Genomic DNA, 27,816 nt, shown 5'->3' on the forward strand with positions numbered 1-27,816 from the left:
AAAAACGGTTTCTGGAGAGTGTAAGGCCATAAAAATTGATCATGAAAAATGTTTAGTACAAAGTAAAATACAGCAAGCATACCTAGGGAGAGAGGAAGAGGCCGAGGTCCATAAGGTGCCCGGAGTGGAGGTCCAAATCGAACTGGAGGTGGCAAAGGTCCAGTTACTGGGGATGTCATCATGGGGCACCCCGGGAAAGATGGTGGGCCTTTAGAACCTATGTTAACCTGTGCAAGACTGCAGCATTAGCCTTCTACTAGATATTATCAGCGAAACATGAAAATCAAACTTCTGGAGTTTCAAAACTCAAGTTTCTTTGAACACAATGGAGAATTTCTTCTTCCTGAATACTCTGACTTCAAGCATCAAACAGGCACTGTCCTAAAAACTAGTCTTTCTGCTGTTTTACAAACCTGAACTGGTCACCTAAGAATCTTTCATGTGTATTCTTTTAAAATATCAGCAAAGCCAAACAAATAATAATTTCAACCCAGAGAAATCTAGGAAGTGCCCAAGAGTTAAAAATGTCTGACATGTCAGGAACCACCACATCAGATGTTTGTAAGCATGACTTTCCTAAATGCAGTGTTATGTATGTTAGCTGCCCCCAACAACGCATATAACCTTAAAGTCAAGAAGCCCAAGGGTGAAAGAGTTTTGCAGCACATCTCTCATACTGAGAAATGAAGCATCATGCTCTTAACTCATCCTCTCCATCAAGCCAGAGAGAAGCAAAAGCACCACTCCCAGCCTCTTGGTACTCACTGCAGTTGCTTCAGCAGCTGAAGTTGAAACAGCAGAAACGCTTGGGGCTTCATGCTCTTTGTGAGGGTTTTGCTTTATTTCCCCCCCCAGCAACATAAGGACAGTGAGATGATAGACAAAATAGAACATGATACATAAGTAAGAAGTGACATAGTGTATACAATGGGGTAACAAAATAAAGATTCTGCCCAAGAACAAAAAATCTCACTGCATCATACCATTCCATCCAGTACTGCAGAAGGAGAAGATGTTCTTGGCCCACAGTTGATTAGGGCTGCTACAGCAGGACCAAGATCTGGAAAGGGGAGAAAGAACCATATTTTATATTGCTTCTCAAACAAAATATATACTCTTTCAGCTGACCAGTATGCTTGTATAGCTGCAGCCTCTGGCCCGTCTCACCTGGAGCAGACATTCTTCCAGATAGCTCAGGATGCCTTCTTGGGACTGGAGGTCCATCTATCATAGCAGCATCTGAAGGAGGTTAAACATAAAGCTTGGTGAGCAGCTATTGTTGCACCACAGTTTAGAGACAGGGACTATGTAATACCTTCCTTCCTATTTATGCATACAAAAATGTATATCCCACTTTTCCTCTTCAAAAAGAAATGACTCAAAGCAGATTACACAATAGGTATTACAATAATATTCCATCATTAAAACACAACTACCAGACTAAAAGCATTAAAAAGCAAGAACACAATACATTTAAATTAAGCAACGTAATAAAAAGCTTGTTTAAGGAGATATGTCTTCAGTTGTCAGCAAAACACAAAGGGAAGGGAGGATAAAGTAACCCCTTGGGCAGAGAATTTCACATGCAGAACTCAGTCCCAGAGGTAATCTGTGGGTTGGACTAGGACTAGGGAGACCCAGGTTCAAATACCCATTCAGCCATGAGGCTCACAGGGTAAACTTAGGCCAGTGACTCTTTCTGCCTAAACTACCTAACAGGTTTGTTGAGATGATTTGGGGAGGGGCGGGGGACGCGGAGAGAACACACCCAGCACTCCAAACTCCTTGGAATAATAATGGAATTAAAAAATATATTGGCACCAGAATGCCAAAAGGAAGGCTTATGGATTTAAAATCAGGATATGAAGCTGATGAAGAATCCTCGCTACATAAGAAACCTGATTAGCCTTAACAATGCTTGTTAAGGTTAATGTTGGTGTGCTGGATTACCTATGGATTAAAGTGGTATGGCATGGATGGGAGGGAGAAGAGAAACATGCAATCCTCCAGTCCATTCCTGACCTATAATTTCTTTGGAAGGTCTGCACTGCTTTTAAGTGAAACAAGAAACCTGAGCCAGAATATTTTAACAGATTATCACAATTAACTTTTTGATGGCTTAGATTTTCCAGTACAGCCACCAATGTATTGAAACACAACTCTTTATCAGGCATGCATACATACTGGAAGTATGTTCAGCTGATTTTAAAAAACAACTTTTTAACCAAATGGGTGCTTACAATCACAGCTTTAGATATGATGCTGATATTCAAGTTCTTCAGCAAGGCAGAGTATAGTATTGGGGATTATCCACTGATAAACAAGGGGCAAAAGCCTGCCAAAAAAGGCTTGTTACCACCCAGACTGTAACCCAACAACTTTAAACACAGAGTTAAAGAATGTGGTTGATTTAGGACAAACCAGAGAATGGCTACAGATGTGCATCTTTAAAGTGCATCAGACACAAACAACAAATAACTTTTGGGAGGTTGCAGACTACAATCTCTCAGAGATAGTATGGGCTAACCTTTTTATTTTAAAGACTCACATTTTCAACCATTTTCTGGGCCACTTCTCTACATAAGTACACATACAAGAAAATGTTCATTGAGGTCGTTATATAACAGAAATGGCAATATTTTTTCTAGTGCTACCCAGACTGTGAGCTGTCTGCATTAGTTCTTCTGGTCAGGAACAACCAAAAATGGTGCAATTCACCACTGATAAAATAGTTACTTGTACTGAGAAACCAATAAATATGAGTTGGTGTCAGATGGCATTTCCATCTCATTATAGCCTCACCCAAGATACATACAGAGGTGGTGGTGATTGTGCGTGAAGAGTAACAGTACCCATTTATAAAGAAGTTAATGGGTTGCAACCAACCATTTTCATCTGCCAGCAGATCCTTAGTGGAATGGATTCCCTCTTCCACCTGAAGTCCCCCCCAGACACACACACACACACACTCCAGTCTGCTTTGGAGGATTCGGGGACCCTTTGGAGTAGATTGGAGAGGCGCGGAGGGGAGGAGGAGAAGGGGAAGTCCCGTTGCACAAGTGGACATCTGGTGATATGAAACTGGATGTTGCCCAATGTTTTAAAATAGGTTTCTTGTAGCAAAGTAACCCAAGGAGAAAAAAGGGTTTCTTATAAAGTTCACCTCTTGACCCATCCCTTGGATTGGCAGAAAGGGGTCGCCCAGGGGGTTCCATCATTGGTGGTGGCGAAGGAGCTCCACCACTCACAGGTGAAGGCCCAAAAGATCCATCTCGACTTAATGGACCTGTAATGCAGTAGGAATAATGCACAGTTACTGGTGTAGAATATTTATTTACTCTTTAAAAAGGCTAGCTCTGACATTTCAAATCACTAACAACAGATCAGAGAAGAGAATATTTACCTCTGCGAGGATGGTCTGGGCGGCCTGCAGTTGGTTTCACAATTATTGGTCTCTGAAGTGCATCTATTTTTTGATTCACCTCTATTAACCTAGTAAGGGGAAAGGGGTGGGGGTAGGGGGAAAGACGTACATTCAAAAAGCTATAATGCTTATACCATACAGGGTTGAGGGAATTTACCTCATAAAAAGATACACTTTCATAAGTGTCTATTGGTCTAAAACTGGCTACATTTTGTAATCATATGTAGAGAACATGCTTACTTTTGCCTCAGGTTGGCAGCTTCCCTTTTTTCTTCAACTACTGCCCTCTCCGCAGAACGTGCTATGAGCTGTAAGAGGACAAATTGTGCAAGTCAGGTACTGCTAGGAAAACACACATTCATACCTAAGGCTGATTACTACTGCTCTGACAACAGCATCCTGTCCTGCTCAAGATTTCTTTTAAAAGAGTTCACAATGTATAAATACAATGCTGCAAATCTAGATGTGATTATTTAAACAACACCTTACCCAGTTGTCGTGGGCCTTCTTCTCGTGGGTAGCAATCTTAAAGCATTTAGGAAGGAAAAAAAATTTTTTTAGTCTGCATACTAGCTTATACCCCACATCCACCTTCTCAGAATGACCTCTTGGGATAGCATCACACCTGATTTTTGTAAGACCGCTCTGTTTTTTGCAATTCTTCTTCCATTTCCTGAATTCTCTGTCTGTCAAAGAAGTTGAAAAATTAATTCTGCTCACAATCCAAAAATACAAGACATTAATTTTTCTCAAGTTACAATTACTTGTAAACTTTCACTTCTTCAACAGCCAGGATTGCCTTTTCATCTGCAGCAGAGAGCCTTTGCTCTTTCTCTTGACGCTCATACTCCTCTTGTGTCAACTTCCTAGGACAGAACAAAAGGAGGTGTACTTAAGCTAAACAAAGATGCCCCATGTGGCAGCAAGCCCGGGGGGGGCTGGATAAATTCATAGCTTCCTTGCAGAAAAAGATCAGAGGATTGTTTTCTGGTATTGCTAACAGAATGTAAGAAAAGCCATGCTAGATCAGACTAAAGGCCTATCTAGCCCTGCATTCTGCTCGCACAGTGGCTTACCAAATGCCTATGGGAAGCCCACAAGCAGGACATGAGCCCAACAGCACCCTCCTGCTTGTGTTTATCATTTATTTATTTATTTCATGTCTATACCACCCCATAATTGAAGCTCCCTAGCAACTGATATCCAGAGGCAAACTGCCTCTGATACTGGAGGCAGTATATAGCCATCCTGACTAGTAGCCTTGTATAGCCTTATACAGGAGATGGGACATGCCCCTTCCATTTGTGGGAAGGGGTTTCACTCTTGTACTCTACTTCCTAGCCCAAACCATGCACTAGGAGCCAACAGAGAAGAGGTCACTCAAAACACAAATGCATCCCCCTAGACAGAGAGAGAAAGACAGAGTGAGTGAGTGAGAGAGAGAGAGAGAGAGAGAGAGTGAGTGAGTAGGGGGGAACTCACCTCACTTTGAGAAAATTTAAACCTTCAAAACAAATCTTCAAAACTGCAGTTGCCTTTTCAGGGAATGATGTTTATGTCAAAGAACCCCTACACCTAGGAATCAAGTCCACTTTAAATGCAATGCCAAGTACATGGAAGCCTGCATGGATAGGGTTTTGGTTTTACATGCCTGGCATCACATTTAAACCAGACCTGAGCTCTGATTAGTAGCAGGTTGATTGATGAAACATCTCAGGGACAAACCTAGCAATACTTCCACCTCTTTTTTATGTTGCTACTTGTTACTTTGCAGCTACAATGTGTACTGAAACCACAGGAGTGAAGAAGGAATTGACTTTTGGAAACCTTTCAAGCAGATCCCAACACTTCAGTGCAATGTGAAAACATGGAGGAAACTTGAATAGTGGTGTGTGATACAACTACATTTAAGGACTATCTAGTTAAGCTATTTTTAAAAACAGACCTTAAAAAGATTTTCTAAAGTTTTTCATAACTTGACTGACTGGCCTTGTGGTTCTATTTGACTATTAGTAGGAGAAGTTAGGATGTTTTGGTTGAACTATGTTTGGTAGTATTTATTATTCGTTAGCACGCTTCTCTGGAAATCCATTTTGAAATGTAGCTCAAAGGAGAAAAATCAAACAAGAAAATGTTTAGCTTTTATCTGTTTCATAAAGACAGAGAAATCGAGCATATTAGGGAATATTGTTCCACTTGTGCCTCCCCAAAAGCATTCTTACTTCATGCATTGTTAGTTACCCATTTCCAGGAAATAATCTGTATTTGCCTGAACATCCTGGAGGAATTCTTTTAATCTATCATGAGAACTAGAACTGCTCAGGTCAAAGGTCCATTCCTACATAATTATTCAGAGTCATTAATACTGCATCTTCAAATAAATCCCTTCTGGTTTAGTCTAGTGGTTCTTACAGATGCTGTGACTTTAATCATACCTTTGCTACGATATCTGATGAAGTCATGATAAGAGGAAGAAAATTTCCACCCCCACAAATATTAATAGGGACGACTCAGCAAGAGCAGCGAAGTATTGATTTCTAGCCTAATGTTCCTTGGGATAAAGCACTAGAGGCAACTCTCATAAGGTGCTGAATAAAGTGGTAGTTTTTATTGATAAAAGTACTCCAAATGTCTATTGCTATGCCTATCATGTTTTGAGTATAACACTCTTCATCAAAGGCAATAGTGATCCCTTGTTTCCTGAAAAAGACCACCAAGCACCTAGTTGGAGCCTTAAAAAGGTACTTAGTGTAGCCCCATTGCTATGGGTTGGCCCATACATAGATGAGGGCCCAAATAATAACCCGGCAAGCTCTTTGAAGGAAGGAGAGAATGCAATTATAGCAAAATGCAGCATAATAGCTAAGCAGAAAAAAGAGCACAATTATCTCACACCACATTTTAGGATTTTTCCCCCTTAAAAGACCCCAGTACTTACTTTTGAAGTGCCAGCTCCTTCTGCTGATAAAGCTCATTGAGAATCTCTACTTTTTGTTGCAGGGTTTTACATTCACTTTCTAGCTGAGATTTTGCTGCCTGTAAGGAACAGGAATCATGTTCCAGCTTCTTGATTTGCTCTGCAATAAAATACATGTACATAGTATTGCATCTATGACAGCAAAATCTCTGACAGCTTTCTGGGAGGTTTACAAAGATTAAAAACCATTAAAATACATTGTGCATAGTGTAAAAACCATTTACACACAAATATATAAACAGACAGCACACACAGTCAGACATATCTCTAAAACAATTTTAAACAATCAACAATAAGAGAAATCCAGGACCTGCATTGTATTCTATACTATTCCTTCACTGAACACACCTTCTAATTCATGCCTTGCTGCTACTTCATCATTTAGCTTGGAACGTAAGTGATCTCTTTCTTCTTCAATGATAGATAATGTTGTTTTTACCTGCAAAAGGGTAACAAATTGGCAAGTGAAACACTTTGCTATAATAGAAACAGAGGCCATATTATTTAGCTAAATCAGTATGTTATACCCTTGAAACATCCATCATCTGTTTAATCTGATTCTTCATCTTTTCATTCCTGGTCTCTAAAAAAGGAAGAAAATACATTATTTCCATTGTGTCTAATATTCAAACAACGTTTTCAAAACTGACAAGAGCAAGCTCTTTGAATAATTTCTTAAAAGTGTAGAGATCAAGGCAGTAAGTTTCAACATGAGACAAGAAAATATTACAACAGGCATTAAAAATAATTGACTCAAGAAAGAAAATATCACAATGAACCAGTTATCTTGTAAATTGCTCACATTGTAGATACAATCCAGAATTTAAGGAATTTTCTTCTGAGTGAGATACCTAGCATAATGCTAGATGTACTATATAAATTGTGACTGGATCTTGGAATAGGGATATCTATTTCCATTTGTCCCTGTAGAAATGTAACAGGTCCTGCACTTTGTGCCAACAACAGCATCAAACATCATCATAAGAAAGTTGATCAGTCACTATTGGGTACCATTGCTGCCATTAACTTTCAGCTTCCTTAAAATTGGGCCTTATGTACTTATCATGTCCACATATCTGCTGGGTTGTCTTAAAATTTAAGTACCTGAGATCTCTCCATTGGCCAGATCATTTCCTTCATCCCTCTTGCCTTCTGACTCAGAATCTGTATCAAGCTGCTTCAGTTGCATAATGCAGTTAGTCAAAACCTAAAGCAGCAGTAAAAAGCCAAACCTTTACCAAAGGACCACAACAGTTTGTGTAGCAGTTCAGTCATATAATTACAGAACATAGGAGAAAGCTGTTCTTAAAGCAGGCTTACTTCAATTTCATTGTCTTTATAGGCAAGAGCTTCTTCAATGTCTTTCTGAGACTTCTGATATAATTTTATCTGTTCACTGAGCTCAGCGTGCCTCTCACTCCAGCCTTCTGCTTCTTGCAGCAGCTGCAAAAATAGGTTCAATACACTCAATATTACTGGCATGACATACATCAAAATAATCAGAGCTTCAGGTTTAAAAAATACTCTAGCGTCTAGATGGTTAATATGCCTAAAAGCTTATGCCATAATAAGTTTGCTAGTTTTTAAGGTGCCACAAGACAGTTGTTTTTCCAGAACAAAAAATAATTTACCACCTTTATTTAAAAACCAAAACAAAGAACATTTCTTTGCTGGCTCACAGCATTTGGGGGTGTGCTAGAGGGGAGGGAGACTGATAAACTACTGTAGCTATCTATGTATAGATAGATAAAATGGAAATCATGGCTTTAAAATGATGTATAAAACAATCCCTTGTAATAGTGGGGTGAATGCAGGGCACAATCTTAGTGTTTTCCCTGGGGAAGTAACACTCCTAAAGCTGCCCTGGGACATCCCCTGCTATCTGAAACAACACTACTAGGGCACAATTCCAAACTTTGAGAAGTTAGTAGTGCGCCTAAAATGTTAATGAGTCTACCGGATCCTGCTAGAAATTATGAAGGGATTGTGGCAGAAATAGGACTATTTCCGTTTCAAGCTGAAAAGTTGTTATCCAGATTTGAATTGGTGGGTTGTCTTTTGCCCCAAGCAAGAAAATTTGTTAGGATTGTTAGTACCCTTAGTCAGTATTGTGAGTCTGTCTAGCCACCAATATTGCTTTAGATCTAATTGATGACACACTCCACCATCTCCAATTTTAATTCCACTACTGTTCCAACGGTGCAATCTGAGAGGGGAATCAAGGAAGAGATCACTTTTTGAGGAACAGCCTACAGAAAGTATAGTGTATTGTATTTGGCTGCTCCTACATGGAATTTCCTAAACACTTATATTTATTTTCCATGAAAGTTCTGTATTCATGTTCCAGCCATACCAAAGGACTTTATATCAGCAGTACCATTTCAATAGAACATGGCTGTTTCTGGAGGCTATGGAAAGAAAAAGAATCCCTCTGTAGACACAGCCATTTCCTCCCTCTATAAGTATCATCAAAATAGTAAAGTTGAGCAGATTTCTCATTAGCTTTCTACTTTTTCCACAAAGCAGCAAGTGTCAAATCAACTCAAGAGCCTGGCTAGAAATGACTTTCCAGACACTAATGTTACATACAAAATTAAGCACTGCTGGGGGGCTGGGGGTAGGGGGCACGGGGAGACTGCTATCCTTGCCACTCATGGAGAGGTACTATAATCAAGTTTCATTTTCTCACTAGAACTTTGTGCCTGGTATTGTAATGACCAGCTTTGAACAGTCCAGGAAGTGTAGCAGCCATATCGGGGGTCAGACTAAGTAGCCTCACGCAGTCTCATAATTCATTTTTCTTGCTGAGCTCTTGCTCTCTGAAATATATGTTTGTAAGCTGACGAGACACAGGAATCTCTTAACTTGTCACCAAGGCTAAGGTCATAGTGATATGTATATCATGTTCTCTGCTGTTCTCTGCTTATCATGGCTACCCTATAACCCATTTCTTGTATTATAAACAATGGTGCTAGGAGAGGAAATGCTGAATACTGCAAACCCACACAGAAAGGGGCGGGGGAGATTTTGCATGTGTGTCATAATGTCTATAAAAACAATTTGCTGATGTAAATCGGGGCTTTTGGCTCTTTGGAAGTGATTCCAGCCATAAAGCCCGCGCGTTAAATAAAGAAAAACTCTTTTTCCTTCACTCCGTGGTCTCTCTGACTCTGAGTTCTGCAACAGAAGGAACACTCACTGTAAAAACTCTACTCCTGAAAAAAGGAGAGGACCTACTGGAGGAAAATGTGAAGCTTGAAAAGGTCAGGCATGTCTGGAATGGTGCTATAAAGACAGACTGTTGCTCCTTAGTTTGTGTGTATGGATGGGGACTCAAACCAATATGACCTCAGCTACAACTGTTAAAGCAGAGGTGGGTAACTTGTGGCCCTCCAGTTGTTTTAGCCTAAAACTCTCAACAGTCCTAGCCAGCATAGCTAACAATGATGGATTATGGAGTTGGAGGCCAAACCATCTCAGGGCCACAAGTTGCCAACCCCTGTGATAAAGTATCAAGCTTACATTAGGAAAACAATGCTTTCCTTTTGCTGGAAACTTCCAACTTCCTTAATCATAATCTTCCTTTAGTTCCTGGTGCCACCATTTCCTCACAACTTCTACTAGGATTCATCACACTCACAGCAGCACCTAGGCATCCCCATTGTTCTAGGCATCCTTTCTCTGCCTTGCTCAACTGCTTCCCAATCCCACTTCTCTGTAACTGCCTTGTGGCATTACTTGTGCCCATCACTGAATTTTTAAATAGGTAAAGTTCAAGTCTTCAGCAGACCTAACCGGCAGTCTAATATGTTCACAAGGCAATGGTTAATTTATGAAGAACACTACATTATTTAATAAGCACAACACACTTACTTGTTCCTTACTCTTCTTGAGTCTTACATTCTCTTCTTGCATATGACGCAGTTCAGATTTAACTTTTTCTTCACTTAATTTAGTTTCATTGAGAGCTATCTGCACCTAAAAATTTCAATGATTTCAAGTCTGAGATGCAAATCATGTAAAATTGCCAGATTACACCAAAATGTAGAACATGTTAGCTTGTATCCAACAGTGTCCTCCCATCAGTGGAATTGACATTGCTGGCAGAATGATTACCTCCCACTGCACCCCCAGTCTACCTTGAAGGGTCCCACAACCCTCTGGAGCAGATTTGGGGGGCACGCAGGGGGCAGGGGAAGAGAAATTCTTGTTGTGCAAACGGAAGTCCACTTGCATAAAAATGGATTTAGCCCACAAGAGTTTCATCTACTGGAACCTTGACTTAAATCTTGCTTTTAACATGTCACACTTAAAAACCAGTTTATACTCAAGATCCAGATGCTTTACCTCAGAGAGCTCCACAGAATGCAATGTGATGACTTCTTGGAGTTTCTCCAAAGATTTCTGTGCTTCAATGATCTGCGCAAATAGAAAAAAGTTGTCATGTATGTTGGCTTCAAAACTTGAAAGTTAAATTGAGTTACTCTAACATCTCACCTGCTGTTATATATGTACATAAAACTATTGGCTCTTAGGCTAATAGCAGCCCAATGATTTTCTACAATTTATATCAAGAAATCCAATCCAATCACAGGTCCCCAAAGTGTTGGAAACAGATTCCTTAGCCCCTAAAATAAAGGAGGATCTTACCAGCGATGCCTAAAAATTTACTACTGTCAGAACAACAATTAATAGCATATTAGCTACAGAATGAGCTGGGAAACCTCTGGTTCATCATCTTTCAGCACCACACTCATAAGTGGCCTTAGGCAAGCAATCCACTGCTTTCTCAGCCTCACTCCCAGTCTCCACAATATGGGGATAATACTGGCCTACCATACAGCACTATTGTACAGACCAATACACCCTATGAAGCACTCTCAATACTGAAATATTATTGAAGTATGATTACTCTTTAGCAAAATGCATCTTGGCATTCTGGCAGAGAATCACTGGAATTAATACTTTGCAAAGAAAGGGAAGGAAGCACCTAGAAACTTGATGTCTATGCTGCCTTCCCCAGCAAGCATCATGAGAGGTTACCACAATCCAAAAACGTAGGTAAAATTAGCATAACTACAATATTAACGTAAGAATGTTCTATGAACTATATCTCCCAACCAGGAAAAAACTGGCACTCAAACATACTATACAGCTTTTGAGGAGCAGAACATACTATATAACTTTTGAGGCGCCATAGCAATTGAACACTTTTTTCTTTCCAGGGAGAGGAAAGGCCGACCAAACTCCAATAAACAAAGATCCAATGGCAAAATAGGAAAAATTGCTTACTTGTTCCTGTTTCTTCAAGTTGTGCTCTCTCTCCATTTCTAAGATGGTGTTTAAATTTTTTACCCTATCATCCAGAAGATTATTTGTTTCTTTAAGCCCCTTGACTGTGTCCTGTAACAGAAATCACAAGAAGTTTATTTTGTCTGGATATCTTAACAACATAAAAAGAAGATCCTTGCATCATACCTTCAGCCCTGTGGCTTCATCTGAAAGATCTGTGTTTTGTTTCTGGGCTTCTTTCACAGATTGCTTTGCTTCCTTTATCTAGTTATAGAGGAAAACAAACACAAGAAATAAAAAACAATGGCAACTAACATAATTTCATTTTCAGTGTTACAAATTGTAATTATCTCCCCCACTGTACCATTAACAGAAAGCAGACTGACAACACACATTTTAGATAACACTGATATTAAATGTTTTACTACTGAATACAACAGATACACAGACAGCACAGTACCTTTTGATCATAATCCGACATCTTTTCTAAGATTTCTGTCTTTTCTTTTAGAAGAATCTTAATTTTTTCAACAAGTTGTTTTTCTGTCACTAGAAAAAAGAATATTATGGACAAGTGTGGAGTATTTTCCTATAAAATTGGCCCATTTTGTTCATCCTTATGCATCACATGTACCTCAACAATTATGCCATGAATTTACAGTGTGGCCCCCAAGCACTGATATCCACCACTGAGATTGGTGAGCATAGGCATCAAGCTGTATTAGGTATCTCATTGAACTGAAGCACTGAATTGTGGTTGTCAACTCTGATGTGTATGTTGTAATGACAAAGTGTGCAGGACAGAGGGCTCTCTTTCCACCCTGGAGCCATTCATTTAAACTGAAATGTGTAAGCTGCTCTGGGGGCTTTTTCTGATTGAAGGGTGGTGGGTGGAGAATCCTTCAAATAAATAAAGAAATAATGCTTTATGCTGATAGAGACACCACACTATTGGTCTTCTTTGGGAGCCAAGAGGAAGGTGCTCCTCATACTGAAAGCTACCATGCCAAGATGTCAGCAAGGTGGTGAAGACATGACACATTCAAGACTTATATTGGAAAGAGTGAGGCAGGCACCACAAGTGTGGCTATTAGAAATAGCCCAGATTCAAAAGCCTGCATGCATGCTAAGGCTTTTCGGGCTTCTCCTTCCCACCTTCAGGTTTGGCTGAAGGTTGAGGGATCCCTCCAAGTGCCATCTAGCACAGCACAAAGGTGTGCAGAGAGACGGGACATTCCCTATGCATGAAAGCACAACCTGAAGTACACACACACACAGGGGGCTTTGGATCCCAACCCTGGCCTTCCACTTAAACACACAGAGTTCAAAGTGTCCAGATAATCGAAGGGCCCAAGTGGCAATAGAATACAGGTGATAGCCTTGGAATATTATATTTTATTAGGTGCTCAAAATTATATTAAGTAATATTAATTAACGACCCTGCCAAAATGTTCACAGTATAAGGATAAGGGGAAAATAAGCCTACCTTGATACATTCTACTTTTTACCTGCAAAGAGAAAAGGCAGTGTTATGCGGAAGATTAGGCCCTGTTATTAATGCCATCCAGCAATGAAAAGTAAATGTCAATAACAACTTCACTAGTTTCACTTTATAGAAATTTCAACACGTGTACTACTTCCAATCTCCAGCAAAGGAGATTGTTACCTTGTCGTGGTGCTGAAGCACCTCAATGACGTCATGAGCTAAACCGTGAAGGGACACCCAAGATGGGAAGGTCATGGCAGAGAGGACAGACTAAATACGATCCCTGGGGAAGGAAACAGCAACCCACCCCAGTATTCTTGCCATGAAAACTAAATGGATCAGTACAACCAGAGATATATCGGTATACTATCGGAAGATGGGACTCCCAGGTCAGAAGATGGTCAAAAGGCTACTGGGGAGGAACAGAGGATAAGTTCCACTAGCCCCAGATGTGATGAAGCTAGCTCAAAGCCGAAAGGACGTCTAGCAGCCAATGGTGCTGGCGGTGAACGACGAATCCGATGTTCTAAAGATCAACACACCATAGGAACCTGGAATGTAAGATCTATGAGCCAGGGCAAATTGGATGTGGTTATTGGGGAGATGTCAAGATTAAATATAGACATTCTGGGTGTCAGTGAACTGAAATGGACTGGAATGGGCCACTTCACATCAAATGACCACCAGATCTACTACTGTGGACAAGAGGACCACAGAAGAAATGGAGTAGCCGTCATAATTAATAATAAAGTGGCTAAAGCAGTGCTTGGATACAATAAAAAAAATGACAGAATAATCTCAATTCGAATTCAGGGTAAGTCATTTAACATCACACTGATCCAAATATACGCCCCAACCACAGATGCTGAAGAAGCAGAAGTAGATCAGTTCTATGAGGATCTGCAGCACCTACTGGATAGTACGCCAAACAAAGATGTTATTTTCATTACAAGAGACTGGAATGCTAAGGTGGGTAGTCAAACGACACCTGGAATTACAGGCAAGCATGGTCTGGGAGAACAAAATGAAGCAGGACATAGGCTGATAGAATTTTGCCAAGACAACTCACTGTGCATAACAAACACTCTCTTCCAACAACCTAAGAGACGACTTTATACATGGACTTCACCAGACGGTCGACACCGAAATCAGATTGACTACATCCTTTGTAGCCAAAGGTGCGGACGTCTATGCAGTCGGTAAAAACAAGACCTGGAGCTGATTGTAGTTCAGATCACGAACTTCTTACTGCACAATTTAGAATCAGACTAAAGAGAATAGGGAAGACCCACAGATCAGTTAGATATGGGCTCACGAATATTCCTCATGAATATGCAGTGGAGGTGAAGAATAGATTTAAGGGACTAGATTTAGTAGATAGGGTCCCGGAAGAACTATGGACAGACGTTCGCAACACTGTTCAGGAAGCGGCAACAAAAAACGTCCCAAAGAAAAAGAAAACCAAGAAGGCAAGATGGCTGTCTGCTAAGACACTGGAAGCAGCCCAAGAAAGAAGGAAAGCAAAAGGCAACAGTGATCGGGGGAGACATGCCCAATTAAATGCAAAATTCCAGAGGTTAGCCAGAAGAGATAAGGAATTATTTTTAAACAAGCAATGCGCGGAAGAAGATAATAGAATAGGAAGGACAAGAGACCTCTTCCAGAAAATTAGAAACATTGGAGGTAAATTCCAGGCAAAAATGGGTATGATCAAAAACAAAGATGGCAAGGACCTAACAGAAGCAGAAGAGAGCAAGAAAAGGTGGCAAGAATATACGGAAGATCTGTATAGGAAGGATAATAATATCGGGGATAGATTTGACAGTGTGGTCAGTGAGCTAGAGTCAGACATCCTGAAGAGTGAGGTTGAATGGCCCTTAAGAAGCATTGCTAATAACAAGGCAGCAGGAGATGACGGTATCCCAGCTGAACTGTTTCAAATCTTGCAAGATGATGCTGTCAAGGTGATGCATGCCATATGCCAGCAAATTTGGAAAACACAAGAATGGCCAACAGATTGGAAAAAATCAACCTATATCCCCATACCAAAAAAGGGAAGCACCAAAGTATGTTCAAACTATCCAACAGTGGCACTTATTTCACATGCCAGTAAGGTAATGCTCAAGATCTTGCAAGGTATACTCCAGCAATTCATGGAACAAGAATTGCCAGATGTACAAGCTGAGTTTTGAAAAGGCAGAGGAACTAGAGACCAAATTGCCAATATCCGCTGGATAATGGAGAAAGCCAGGGAGTTTCAGAAAAACATCTATTTCTGTTTTATGGACTATTCTAAAGCCTTTGGCTGTGTGGATCATCACAAATTGTGGCAAGTTCTTGGTGGTATGGGGATACCAAGTCATCTTGTCTGCCTCTGAGGAATCTGTGTAAGACCAAGTAGCAACGGTAAGAACAGACCACGGAACAACGGACTGGTTTAAGATTGGGAAAGGAGTACGGCAGGGTTGTATACTCTCACCCTACCTATTCAACCTGTACGCAGAACACATCATGCGACGTGCTGGGCTTGATGACTCCAAGGCTGGAGTTAAAATCGCTGGAAGAAACATTAACAATCTTAGATATGCAAATGATACCACTTTGATGGCTGAAAGCGAGGAGGAGCTGAGGAACCTTATGACGAAGCTGAAAGAAGAATGTGCAAAAGCTGGGTTGCAGTTAAACCTCAAAAAAACCAAGATTATGGCAACCAGCTTGATTGATCACTGGCAAATAGAGGGAGAAAACGTGGAGGCAGTGACAGACTTTGTCTTTCTAGGCACAAAGATTACTGCAGATGCTGACTGCAGCCAGGAAATCAGAAGACATTTACTCCTTGGAAGGAGAGCAATGACAAATCTGGATAAAATAGCTAAGAGCAGAGACATCACACTGACAACAAAGGTCCGCATAGTTAAAGCAATGGTATTCCCCATAGTAACCTATGGCTGCGAGAGCTGGACCATAAGGAAGGCTGAGCGAAGGAAGAGAGATGCTTTTGAACTGTGGTGCTGGAGGAAAACTCAGAGTGCCTTGGACTGCAAGAAGATCAAACCAGTCCATACTCCAGGAAATAAAGCCAGACTGCTCATGTGAGGGAATGATATGAAAGGCAAAACTGAAGTCATTTGGCCACATAATGAGAAGACAGGATACCCTGGAGAAGATGCTGATGCTAGAGAAAGTGGAAGGCAAAAGGAAGAGGGGCCGACCAAGGGCAAGGTGGATGGATGATATTCTGGAGGTGATGGACTCGACCTTGGGGGAGCTGGGTGTGGCGACTACTGGCAGGAAACTCTGGCGTGGGCTGGTCCATGAAGTCACGAGGAGTCAGAAGCGACTGACCGAATAAACAACAACAACAAACTACTTCCAATGTAAGTGTCAAATGACGTTACACAAGCAAGCTTAAAGCAAATTCTAAGAATATCTTCAAGGTCAATGTCCGACTACAAAGTCAGGCCAAAGGTTTGTTTACTCAACTACTCTTTGGGTACAATCAACTCAAGTATGTTTTATTTCAAAACTGAAATAAAAGATTGACAAATATATAAAGTAAATGAGATCAAAAGTTATCTTTAGCATAACTGTTTCCTATTATTTATCCTGAATTTGCAGAAATTAAGCAGATGCCCACAATTCTGCCCTACCAGTTTGAATGTTATTTGCCCATGGGGAGAGCAATCCTATGGCCCCTAGACAGAGTCTGGGAGGCCATAGAATAGCTCAGATTCCTGGATCCAAGGAAGACACTCCAACCTTGGAACCAGGAGTCCAAGCTCATCATCCCCTTCTCCTTCCCACTGGTGCGCCAGCGACCTCGGGGGAAAGGGGGTATGCTGATGGGTGGAGAAGGTAGGGCTTACACTGGATCCCCAGGCCTCCCCGCCCTCCTTTCTTCCCCCTCCCCAACTAGATGGACGAAGACACCAGTCTAGCATCAATATACAGCGGGAGGAGCGCAGAAGCAAAGATCGCCTCCACCATGCCTCCCACTCTGCTTTGGATGGTCAAAATCCTCGGAGTTCAGAGACTTACAGCCATCCCCATAGGATTACGACCTAAGCCATTATTGTAATTTCAGTCGGAGCGCCTTCAATGACAGAATATGTTGCAAGTGTGTTTAGCACATTTGTAGATTCCCACAGCTGTTTTCTACATGAATTCACTTTGGGCTGTATCCTATGCTGCATATGAGAGAATGGGACCTACCACTAGTGGAACAGGGAGCTAGCGATTCTAAAAGCAACCAGAAATAAACAGAAACACTTGTTTTGGCAACTGGGCAGGTCAGCGGACCTCAAATAAGGGAGCTCTGCTGACCTGTCCCGATCAGGAAACAAGAGTTTCCAATCATTTCTGGGCTTGTTACAGGCAATATTAAGTCCCCATTGTGCTAGTGGTGGGTCCTGCTGACGCAACAGAATGAGCAGAAGTGCAGTAGCAGTACTGGATATTGCCTTTTATAAGTTACTGGAGTGATCATTTGTGTCATGTGTTTGTGCTGCAGGAAATCCTGGGTTAATTAATTAACCCACAATTGTATTTATTTCATTTCATTTCTATACTGCCCAATAGCTGAAGCTCTGGGCGGTTCACAAAAATTAAAACTAAAGAGCACACAATAAAACAATATAAGATATATAAAACAGTAAAACCACAGTATAACAATACAACCAGAATAAAACCTATTTGTTGCTATTATATGAGAACTGGGTCTAAGTCAGCCCACTGGTCTATGTAGCACAGTACTGTCTACAATGACTGGCAGCGGCTGTCCAAGGTCTTAGACCGAGGGAACTTTTCCAGTCCTATTTGGAGATGCCAGGGATTGAACCTGAAGCCTTTTGCATGCACAGCAGCTGCTCTACCACAGAGCTATGACCCATACCCTAATTTAGGAAGGATTGACAAATGGAACAGGACAGACTGTGGCACTGTATCTTAGTCTAAGAAACTAAGATGCCTGCTGAAATAGTCCCAACTGTTATATATCAATTGAGATGATCCCACAAAATAAATATTTTTAGGGAATGACCTAAATAAGTTGGTTGAATTTTTATATTGCATCTGTTACATTCAGATGTTTTAGGGCTTTTGTCGTGAGTTACTGATGTGGTTCCATACACCCCAATATTACCTTTCTCCCTCCTTGAAAAACTGGTTTTAATAAATTTAAGCTTAAAAGTAGGTTTAAGTCATAACAGAGATAAAGCTGTCAAACAAATTATTATTGTTATAGTAACTTCTCCCTTTATTCAGGAAATATATACTGTTGTCCAAATTATCAAAATTGAAAAATGTTAAACAAAGATGAATCCTTCCAATACTCTTTTACAGCCCAATCTTAACACATGGTTTAGTTGCACAAGAACCAGTAACGAATGTGGCAACTTTCAGGCAAATGGGACAGAGACTCAGCTCTGCCTTATTTTCTTTTAAAACAACCCATTTTTTTACAGTGTGGAAAAATGAAAGTTATGGGGGGGGTTGCCATTAATGATTAAAAGATTTTAAACCAACTTATCTACCAAGATTTCAAAGTTTGACCAGACAACTAAAAATCAGTATATTTGACCATGAAAGTTTACTTACAGATAGGCAGGTTCTCCAAAAGAAAATGGCAAGCGTTCCAATTCCCACAAGGGCAGTGATGATTATGGGCTCCCAAGGAAGTCCATGGAAGTCAGGGCCAGGCCGCATGTCTTCAGGTAGCGTTGAAACCAGCTAGGACAAAGGTTGACAGAAACCTTTAAATATATTTTTTAATATCAATGGAGCACACATTTAGAAAGTGTGGCCCACTCCTTTTCACATTTAAACAGAAGAAAAACTATCAAGTTCAGCGAGGCTATGTGCATCCTATGTCTGGCAAACCTCTTCTGAGCAACCACAAATCCAGAGCCTCACATGCACACAAAGACCAGAAAAGGACAAACACAATGTAGATTCAAACAGAATCATCAGGAGGGTTTTCTCATCAAAGAAAAGCCAACTTGAATTGTAACAAGAGTTATGGGGTATGAATTCAAGCAATTTTCTCCTGACCTGAATTTGCTTAAAGAAACTCTAACATTTTTAAAAAACATTTCCATACAGTTAGCTTTTCAATATTTTTTAACTGTTAAAGTTCAAATTTAGCAAATTAAACTTTGCATCTTAATCCACTATTACGGGTTTTATTTTTAAGTATTCCTTAACTAGAATTTCAAAATAAAAGAAAAAGAACATTGAAACTCAAAAAGTGAAATCTGGGTTCTGAAATGTACCTATCGCATTTTGGATATGTGCAAAACTTATCTCTATAACCAATGCACTAGCCTGGCCACTTTAAATATTTGGGAACAGTAATAGACATGAACATGTAGCAATTCTATCAGAAGAAAGTAGCTTTATTTCAACATACTTGACATGACCAAGGGTTGCTTTTATCCCTCACCCCTCACATCCCACATCCCTCACAAAAAGAAATCTAGGAAGAAATCTGGTGCCTTGACATTACCCTTTTGTTCCAAAAAGGACGCTAATAAAAGGTACCTCACCGAAATAATTCATAATCTATGGAAATTGTCTCAAGTATTTTGAGCCAAAGAATGTCAAATTAAAATACAACTGCTTTCTCTAAATAACTTTGCATTTGAATAAATGTTAATGTTGCGTCAAATCCATATTCAACAAAACGGATCAAACTAATCTTAAGTATTTTCTCCTGAACTCCAGATCCCAACATTTTATAAAGAAAAGAACACAATGTAAAAGTATCCACTATTAAAAGTGTTGGAAGGTTGTTACTACCCGACAGCTTGTTACTACAGCATAACTTTAGAACATCTCCTTATACAGAGGGTTACACAAGCTTTCAGTTTCAGTTTCCCAGAAGTCAAAACACAATTAAATCAAGTACTTATTCCACAATATAGAATATTCCCCTACTTCCCCCACCAACAACAATAGTAATTCCAAGACTTTACTGCAACTAGAACCTTGTTTCTAGTTTGTTTCCCAGAAGCATTTTGGGGAAAAAGGCAGTCCTGTAGACTTTCCAGAAGAGTCTGGTGTTGCTTAACACAGGAACCTGCAACTTCATTTTATTTCATAAGCAACTCATTTGGGGGAAAGCACCTTAAGGCTCAACTTGACAGCCAAGTTACTGGACCCTTTAAAAAAAAAATGCCAGACCTCTTCTGCACAGTTGCATGAACAAAACACCAACAAGATCCACAAAATGTGATCTAATCATGTTATTTCCGCTTGAGCCTGTATTTCGCACAAGTTCTTTCAGGGCACAATTGGGGGGGGGGAGGGGGGGAGTTGAAAGCACCAAAAACACCACTCCATTAGCACCGGATCAAGGTGAACGTTTGCTAAATCTTGCCTTAGGCAAAAGCGCTCCACCTGTACTACGGGGGCTGGGGGACACACGCAAAACCCTTTCCTGATCTTTCGTAGTAGGCTGGGGAAAATTCGCCCTGCGTCACCTCAACCAACCTCGGCACAACGTCCCCCTAATTTCTCCTCGCAACGCCTCTGTAGGCCTACCGGCTACCTTCTCTTCCCTCCCTCCCCAAATCACCGCGGCCGCCACGCTCGTCTTCACGGGGTCCCGACGGCCGCCTCCCCTCTCGTTTACCCGCACGAAGCCGTGGAAACTCTGCCAGCCACGGCAGGCGCGGGGCTGCCGGCTCCCTGACGGACGGCGTCTCTGCAGCTGCCGCAGCGATGAACTGCCGCTCCCCCAGTTCTGCCGGGACTAAGCCTCCACCACCCCGACCCCATCCTCTTCTCACCTGCAGAAGGCGGCCCGTCAAGGAAGCGTAGCCCCGGGACAGCGGCCCCAAAAACAGCGCGGTGCCGCCGCCGGGGGGGCTGGAAGGAGTGACAGACTCCATAGTAGGCGCGAACGGGGAGGGCACCTCTCGCTTTCTGAAGGGGAGGAAGAGGCGGCGGCGAACTTTGCCTCTTTCTTCTTGCCGGTGGTGGTGGTGGTGCTGCCTCCCGCCCCCGCTCCTGTTCCCACAGGGACACGTCACCTCACGCTGACCCCTCCGTGACCCCTTTGACGTCATCGGCCCGTGCCGGCAACTCGGGAGGGACGGTTGGAGATCCCGGAAGAGCAATCCCGACCGGAAGCGGGGTGCGGGTATAAAAGAGAAACGGACACCGCTGTAAGCCGGGTCGTCGAGGCCAGCCTTGGGAGCTTCTTTAATGTTATGTTTGTAAACAATACCGACAGGTGGAATAGCTTTTATATAGCAACGGGATAATGCATTCTACGGAGTTCTAAGGAAGGCTGAACTCTTAAAGCATGCTTCCTTAGTAGTAACTGCCATTGAAATCAGTTGAATTTGCTTCTGAGTAAGCATGGTTTGGATTGGGCTACAAACACAGTTGGGCACACAGTTTAGGCTGCAATCGTATACACACTCCAAGTTAAGTTAATTCCAGTAAACCACGGACTTCTACACAGGATCAGGCAGCTCTAGGCCTTTTGATTGTTTAATTAAACACATAATTAGACATTACCACCCACACTAACTACGTACACAGTTTAAGTAGGTAAAGTACTTACAATCTCCACGAAAGGCTGCATATTTTCCTTGGCTAATAGAATTGCACCATCCAAGGAAGCAAGAATATCGGAAGCTGAAGCATCTGCTTCTGATGGATTATTACCCTCTTCCATTGCATTATCCTTAGCGATAACTGGACCTTTGGTTAAAAAAAAAAAGTTTCATATATTATTTTGACCAAACTCTGAATTTATAAAAAGTTTTGTGGTACCTTAAAGACTAACAAATTTTCTGAGTGGTAACAGTGTTAGTCTGTTGCAGCAAAACAAAGTCCTGTGGCATAAGCTTTCATGAATTACCCTCCATCAGATGCATTATTAAGTGTTATCCTCTGTTGGCAGCTGTCTGTGTGTATTTTTATATACACACACAAACACACAAATGTAGAGGAAAAAAATTGTCAGCGGAGTCACAATTCAGAAACTATTTTTAAAATTTTGAACATCTGGCTCCATCACTTAAAATTATTTCCCTCTACACCTGTGTGTGTATACAGACATCAACTGAGGATATGTCATGCATCTAATTAAGTGTACTCCAGTCCATGAAAGCTTATGCCACAATAAATTTGTTAGGCTTTAAGATGCCACAGAACGCTTGTTTTTGCTGCAAAAGACTAACAGGGCTATCCCTCTGGAATCACTGCAAGCTATTAGGAAAGTCCTGAAGACTTGCCTGTTTTCTCTGACCTTTCCCTGAGAATGTTTCATTGATTGTTCAGGATTTTTTACATGCAATTGTGTTTTAGTTTTTGTAGTTTCAGGGCTATGTGTTTTATTGCCTATGTTTGTTGATTGCATTATTTTTTTGCAGTTTTATAATTTTATACTGTGCAAGGCTTTTGACCTTAAAAGCAGCCTAGACATAGTGTATTTCTAGGCAACAGGAGAAGTTGGGGGATCCTCCTGAGCAGGTTTGGAAGGTGTGTGGAGGGCTGCAGCAGGGAGGAGAGTGACGAGAAGTCTGCTCGTGCAACATTGGATTTAACCCCATATCTTTGGAAACCGTTGTCTGCCTTCTGAATTGCTGACTTCCAGGAAATGGTGCAAAAATCATTTTAGATTGGTTTTCAGTACACTAGCATATGGGGGCTGGATTTCTGCAACGTATGCCCCCAATTCAATGCCCTCTATAGATATGTGGGACTCCTATGCCTGCATGTTGCCCGCTCACTGAAATGGGGAATGCAGCTGCATGCGAACAAAGGGATCTGTGCCTTAAGCAGTCGCTTCCATAAAAATGAGTGCTGCAGCCCTTGTGGGTGGGAGAACGCCACATATGCATCAGAGGCTCCTCAGTCATAGGAAATTGCTTGACTGGGGTGTTGAATTTCAGTAATTTTATTTTTAAAGGTTATACACATTTATTAAGAGCCCTTTGGGCACTGGATGTATTTTTAAGAAGTTAGGCAACAATGTTATCAGTAACATGTATTTTGGATATAATCTGCCTAATTTTTAAACTTTAGCAGGTATGCTTCATTAAAAAAGAACTTCAGTTGTAAACTATCTGATTTTTGTCCAAAGAAATGAATTAAAGAGAAAAGCTACCAAGAAAGTTACCTGCCATAACATCTCCCTCAGTCCCTGAATCAACTGGTCCAAGGGTTGTAGCAACATCTGGCATTCTTTGGTCATTTTCAAAGACATCCTTGATTTCTGTTTCATCCAAAGTTCCAGTCTCTGCCAAAATGTTCCCATCTTCTTTTAGCTGATCTAGCTGAAGAATGTCTTCTTTTTTTGACATCTGCTCTATATCGTGTAAAACCTTTTGATCTGTGCTTTCAGCTAGGCTTTCTACAACATGTCTGTCACGTTCAGTTTGTTTTGCATTAGCTACAGTGAACAGAGAAGTATGCATTTTAGCTAAGTTACAACTGCCAGCACCATGTCTACTTCTTGAATTAAATTATGCATGCTCAGATGCATTTTTCTTTGTTTGGAAATACTTGAGCTTTATTTTAGTAATCCTGAATTAGGCATTTTATGGTATACAAATATTGGTAATATGAAACACCACATTTCTCTGCAAGAATGGAAAATATTCTGTGAAGGACTTGTGAGCTTTTGTTTATTTATTCCTTTCTTTATCCTGCTTGTCTTCTATCAAGGCACTCAAGATGGAATATGTAGGATTTCCAGACGGTCTTCTATCCAGGAATTGACCAGCCCCCTGACCTGCTTAGCTTCAGCAAGTTGGCTGCAGTGTATTTTCAAGCCTCAGGATTTTCACAGGTTTTAGCCAAGATATTAAAGGCACAATCCTATGCATGTTTATTTATTATCAAATTTATATCCTGCCTTTTTTCCTCCAAGGAACCCAAGGTAGCTTACATGGTCCTCCCCCTCTCTATTTTATCCCCACAACAACCCTGTGAGGTAGGTTAGGTTGAGAGTCAGTGACTGGCCCAAAGTCACCCAGTGAGCTTCATAGCTGAATGGGGACTAGAACCCAAATCTCCTCAGTCCCAGTCCAACATTCTAACCACTACACCACACTGGTTCTCTGTTTAGAAAAAAGTCCTACAACTCCCGGCATTGCACCCTAAGTGGCTAACAAGTTTTGGTTGGGGGCAGGTGGGTTGGTATTGGTTCCTGACTAGGAACAAGTGCAACAGTTCCATCAGGTATGAATTGGCAATGGAAATTTAATGAAAATGATGTAAAGATTATAATACAAAATGCTGCAGCTACCTATGCAGTACATTTCAGTGGGCTTTCAAGGCTGGTCAAATTTCCCACCCTCCTTTTGTTGTTTCGATAACACAGAACACAAATTATGAGTCTCTACACCAAGGATTATCCAACAAATCTATGGTAAAACATTTGCCCACAGGTTCATTTTTAAGGAAAGTGTTTCAAGTTGTAAGAAATCAAGATAACCCACAATTTGATGCTACAGCTTTGGTTCTAATTTTGTATGTAGCAAATTACATATAGTGGGTTGGATCCAGATTTAGTCATGCTTTGAGTGTACCCACTGAAATCAATGGTACAACTAAGTCGTGACTAACTTAAGGCACACTGATTTTAATAGGTTTACTCTGAGCATAACTAAGCCTGGATCCAACCCAATGGCCCAGTTCGCACGTAGCCACAACCCCATGGGTTGTCAGGGCTGTGCAGAAGTGAGCAAACATGCTGCTTTGCAACTGCTAGCCACTTCTACTTTGTTTCTGGTTTACAAAACAACTCAGGAATTCCTCTAAAACAACAAACCATGGATCCAAAGTCTGGGTTGTTTCTTTTTCAACAACCTAGAGTGCCAGGTTTGGACATCACAGCAAATAACCCAGGAATGGGGTGTTCCTGGGTTGTTTTGTAAATTTGAAAAAAGCAGAAGTGTTGAGCAGGAAGAAGCCAGCTTGCTTGCTTGCTTGCTTGCTTCTGCACAGCCCCAACAACCCATGGGCTGTCGTTATGTGTAAACCAGGTCAATATGTAAATGTTTGGTCTGCGATGCCTAAGAGCATATGCTCCATCATGGTAAAATTCTTACTGTCAGATGGTGCCAACTAAACAGCTGTCGATTTGTGTGGCAAAATGTGCTTCCAGCCTTCAGGCCACTATCTTGAAAACAGAATGCCTCACGAACACAAAAGTTGGTAATCGATATTTTACATTATGCTTCCAAGGTAAAAATTAGGTGTTCTCAAACAAGCTTCTTGAAGTGTTGACAAAAACGGGACAGATTCAGACCTGCTTCCTACGAAGGTTGTAGGCCTGTGTACGGACTGTACCATTTCAGACTATAGAAAGGGACTCATATGACTGAATGCAAATAACTCCTTCCACATGGGAAACTATATCAGAGAGAAGGACCTCTAGCCTAGCCTGCTTTCCAATATGCTAGTTTCCTATGTGGAAGGTGTTTTTTTTTTTAATGGAGTATTCCATCATGTGAGCCACACTGCAATCTGAAATAGAACATATCAGATATAGGTTTATCATCCTAGTAAGAACTAGGATCTAATCAAATAATTTACCTGACAACACTTGTACTTACTGCAGGTCAGGGAGTAAGAAGGAAAGCGGGATGGGGAGAGAGAACTGGAACAGCATAGTGATTAAGAGCATGCCAGGAAGCCAGGTTTTTTCTACGAAAGTTGCAACTCCAAGGATACTTGCTTGGGTAGTCTGTTGTAAATCAGTGGAATATACTTTCTAGTAAATATTGTTGGAATTGGGGTGGAAATCACAAACAACTATCTTGCTTGAAATTAAAATATAAATCAAGATATTTATATTTTATATAAATATCACCAAGGCCTCCAGCATAAGCCACACTCAGTTCATTTCTGTTTAAAACTCCATGATTTAAATCTGGAATTAGTGAATTTCTTAGATGTACTGATCAATTCCCCTTCATGGATCACTGCCTTGTTGTGGCGAAGGGGTTTGTGCAACTTAGTGAAGCCATAAGCTATGCTGTGCAGGGCCACCCAAGACGGACAGGTCATGGCGGAGAGTTCTGACAAAATGTGGTCCACTGGAGAAGGAAATGGCAATCCACTCCAGTATTCCTGCCAAGAAAACTCCATGGAACGTATCACAAGGCTAAAAGATATGACACCGGAAGATAAGCCCCTCAGGTCGGAAGGTGTCCAATATACTACTGGGGAAGAGCAGATGGTATTTCCAAGTAGCGCCAGAAAGAGTGAAGTGGCTGGGCCAAAGCCGAAAGGACACTCAGCTGTGGATGTGTCTGGTGGCGAAAAGAAAATCCGATGCTGTAAAGAACAATATTGTTTAGGAACCTGGAATGCAAGATCAATGAATCAAGGTAAGCTGGAGGTGGTCAAACATGAGATGGCAAGATTGAACGTCAACATCTTGGGAATCAGCGAACTAAAATGGACAAGCATGGGAGAATTAATTCAGGTGACCATCATATCTACTACTGTGGGCAAGAATCCCTTAGAAGAAATGGAGTAGCACTCACAGTCAATAAAAGAGTGGGAAAAGCAGTACTGGGGTACAATCTCAAAAACAACAGAATGATCTCAGTACGAATCCAAAGCAAACCATTCAACATCACAGTAGTTCATGTCTACACCCCAACCACTGAGGCCGAAGAAGCTGAGGTTGATCAGTTCTATGAAGACCTACAACACCTTCTAGAACTAACACCAAAAAAAGATGTCCTTTTCATCATAGGGGATTGGAATGCTAAAGTAGGAAGTCAAGAAATAACTGGGATAACAGGCAAGCATGGCCTTGGTGTACAAAATGAAGCAGGACAAAGGCTAATAGAGTTTTGCCAAGAGAACACGCTGATCATAGCAAACCCTCTTTTCCAACAGCACAAGAGGCGACTCTACACACGGACATCACCAGATGGTCAATATCAAAATCAGATTGATTATGTCCTTTGCAGCCAAAGATGGAGAAGCTCTATACAGTCAGTAAAAACAAGACCTGGAGCTGACTGTGACTCAGATCATGAGCTTCTTATTGCAAAATTTCGGCTTAAATTGAAGAACGTAGGGAAAACCACTAAACCATTCAGGTATGACCTAAATCATATCCCTTCTGAATATACAGTGGAGGTAAGGAATAGATTTCAGGGATTAGACCTGATAGACAGCGTGCCTGAGGAACTATGGACGGAGGTCCGTAACATTGTTCAGGAGGCAGCAACGAAATCCATCCCAAAGAAAAAGAAATGCAAGAAAGCAAAGTGACTGTCTGATGAGGCTTTACAAGTAGCTGAGGAAAGAAGGGAAGCGGAAAGCAAGGGAGAAAGGAGAAGATATATCCAACTGAATGCAGAGTTCCAGAGAATAGCAAGGAGAGACAAGAAGGCCTTGTTAAATGAACAATGCAAAGAAATCGAGGAAAACAATAAAATGGGAAAGACTAGAGATCTTTTCAAGAAAATCGGAGATATCAAGGGAACGTTTTGTGCAAAGACAGGCATGATAAAGGACAAAGAAGGCAGGGACCTAACAGAAGGCAGATGAGATTAAGAAGAGGTGGAAAGAATACACAGAGGAACTATACAGGAAAGATCTTATTGTCCCTGATAGCCATGATAGTGCGGTCACTGAACTTGAGCCGGACATCCT

General features: G+C 41.2%; 1 protein-coding gene across 1 annotated transcript in view; it reads right to left on the bottom strand.

Moving 5' to 3' along the window:
* MIA3 (MIA SH3 domain ER export factor 3) overlaps positions 1-27,816 on the bottom strand; it is a 51,374-nt gene that overhangs the window by 1,289 nt on the left and 22,269 nt on the right. Inside the window, exons 5-28 of the mRNA XM_084828707.1 lie at positions 23,312-23,584; positions 21,749-21,888; positions 18,775-18,906; positions 13,180-13,201; positions 12,154-12,242; positions 11,880-11,957; positions 11,694-11,804; positions 10,749-10,820; positions 10,275-10,379; positions 7,722-7,844; positions 7,506-7,608; positions 6,929-6,984; positions 6,750-6,840; positions 6,363-6,501; positions 4,189-4,290; positions 4,050-4,110; positions 3,914-3,949; positions 3,665-3,732; positions 3,404-3,492; positions 3,164-3,286; positions 1,168-1,239; positions 984-1,060; positions 766-837; positions 83-227 (exon numbers count right to left, since the gene is read on the bottom strand). Of these exons, the coding sequence (XP_084684833.1) occupies positions 83-227; positions 766-837; positions 984-1,060; positions 1,168-1,239; positions 3,164-3,286; positions 3,404-3,492; positions 3,665-3,732; positions 3,914-3,949; positions 4,050-4,110; positions 4,189-4,290; positions 6,363-6,501; positions 6,750-6,840; positions 6,929-6,984; positions 7,506-7,608; positions 7,722-7,844; positions 10,275-10,379; positions 10,749-10,820; positions 11,694-11,804; positions 11,880-11,957; positions 12,154-12,242; positions 13,180-13,201; positions 18,775-18,906; positions 21,749-21,888; positions 23,312-23,584 (2,379 nt within the window). The remainder of the gene's footprint in view (positions 1-82; positions 228-765; positions 838-983; positions 1,061-1,167; positions 1,240-3,163; positions 3,287-3,403; positions 3,493-3,664; positions 3,733-3,913; positions 3,950-4,049; positions 4,111-4,188; positions 4,291-6,362; positions 6,502-6,749; positions 6,841-6,928; positions 6,985-7,505; positions 7,609-7,721; positions 7,845-10,274; positions 10,380-10,748; positions 10,821-11,693; positions 11,805-11,879; positions 11,958-12,153; positions 12,243-13,179; positions 13,202-18,774; positions 18,907-21,748; positions 21,889-23,311; positions 23,585-27,816) is intronic.

Source organism: Heloderma suspectum, chromosome 1 (assembly GCF_057233095.1).
Source record: "Heloderma suspectum isolate Gila_16-S chromosome 1, 16-S_ref, whole genome shotgun sequence".
NCBI classification, from domain to species: domain Eukaryota; kingdom Metazoa; phylum Chordata; class Lepidosauria; order Squamata; family Helodermatidae; genus Heloderma; species Heloderma suspectum.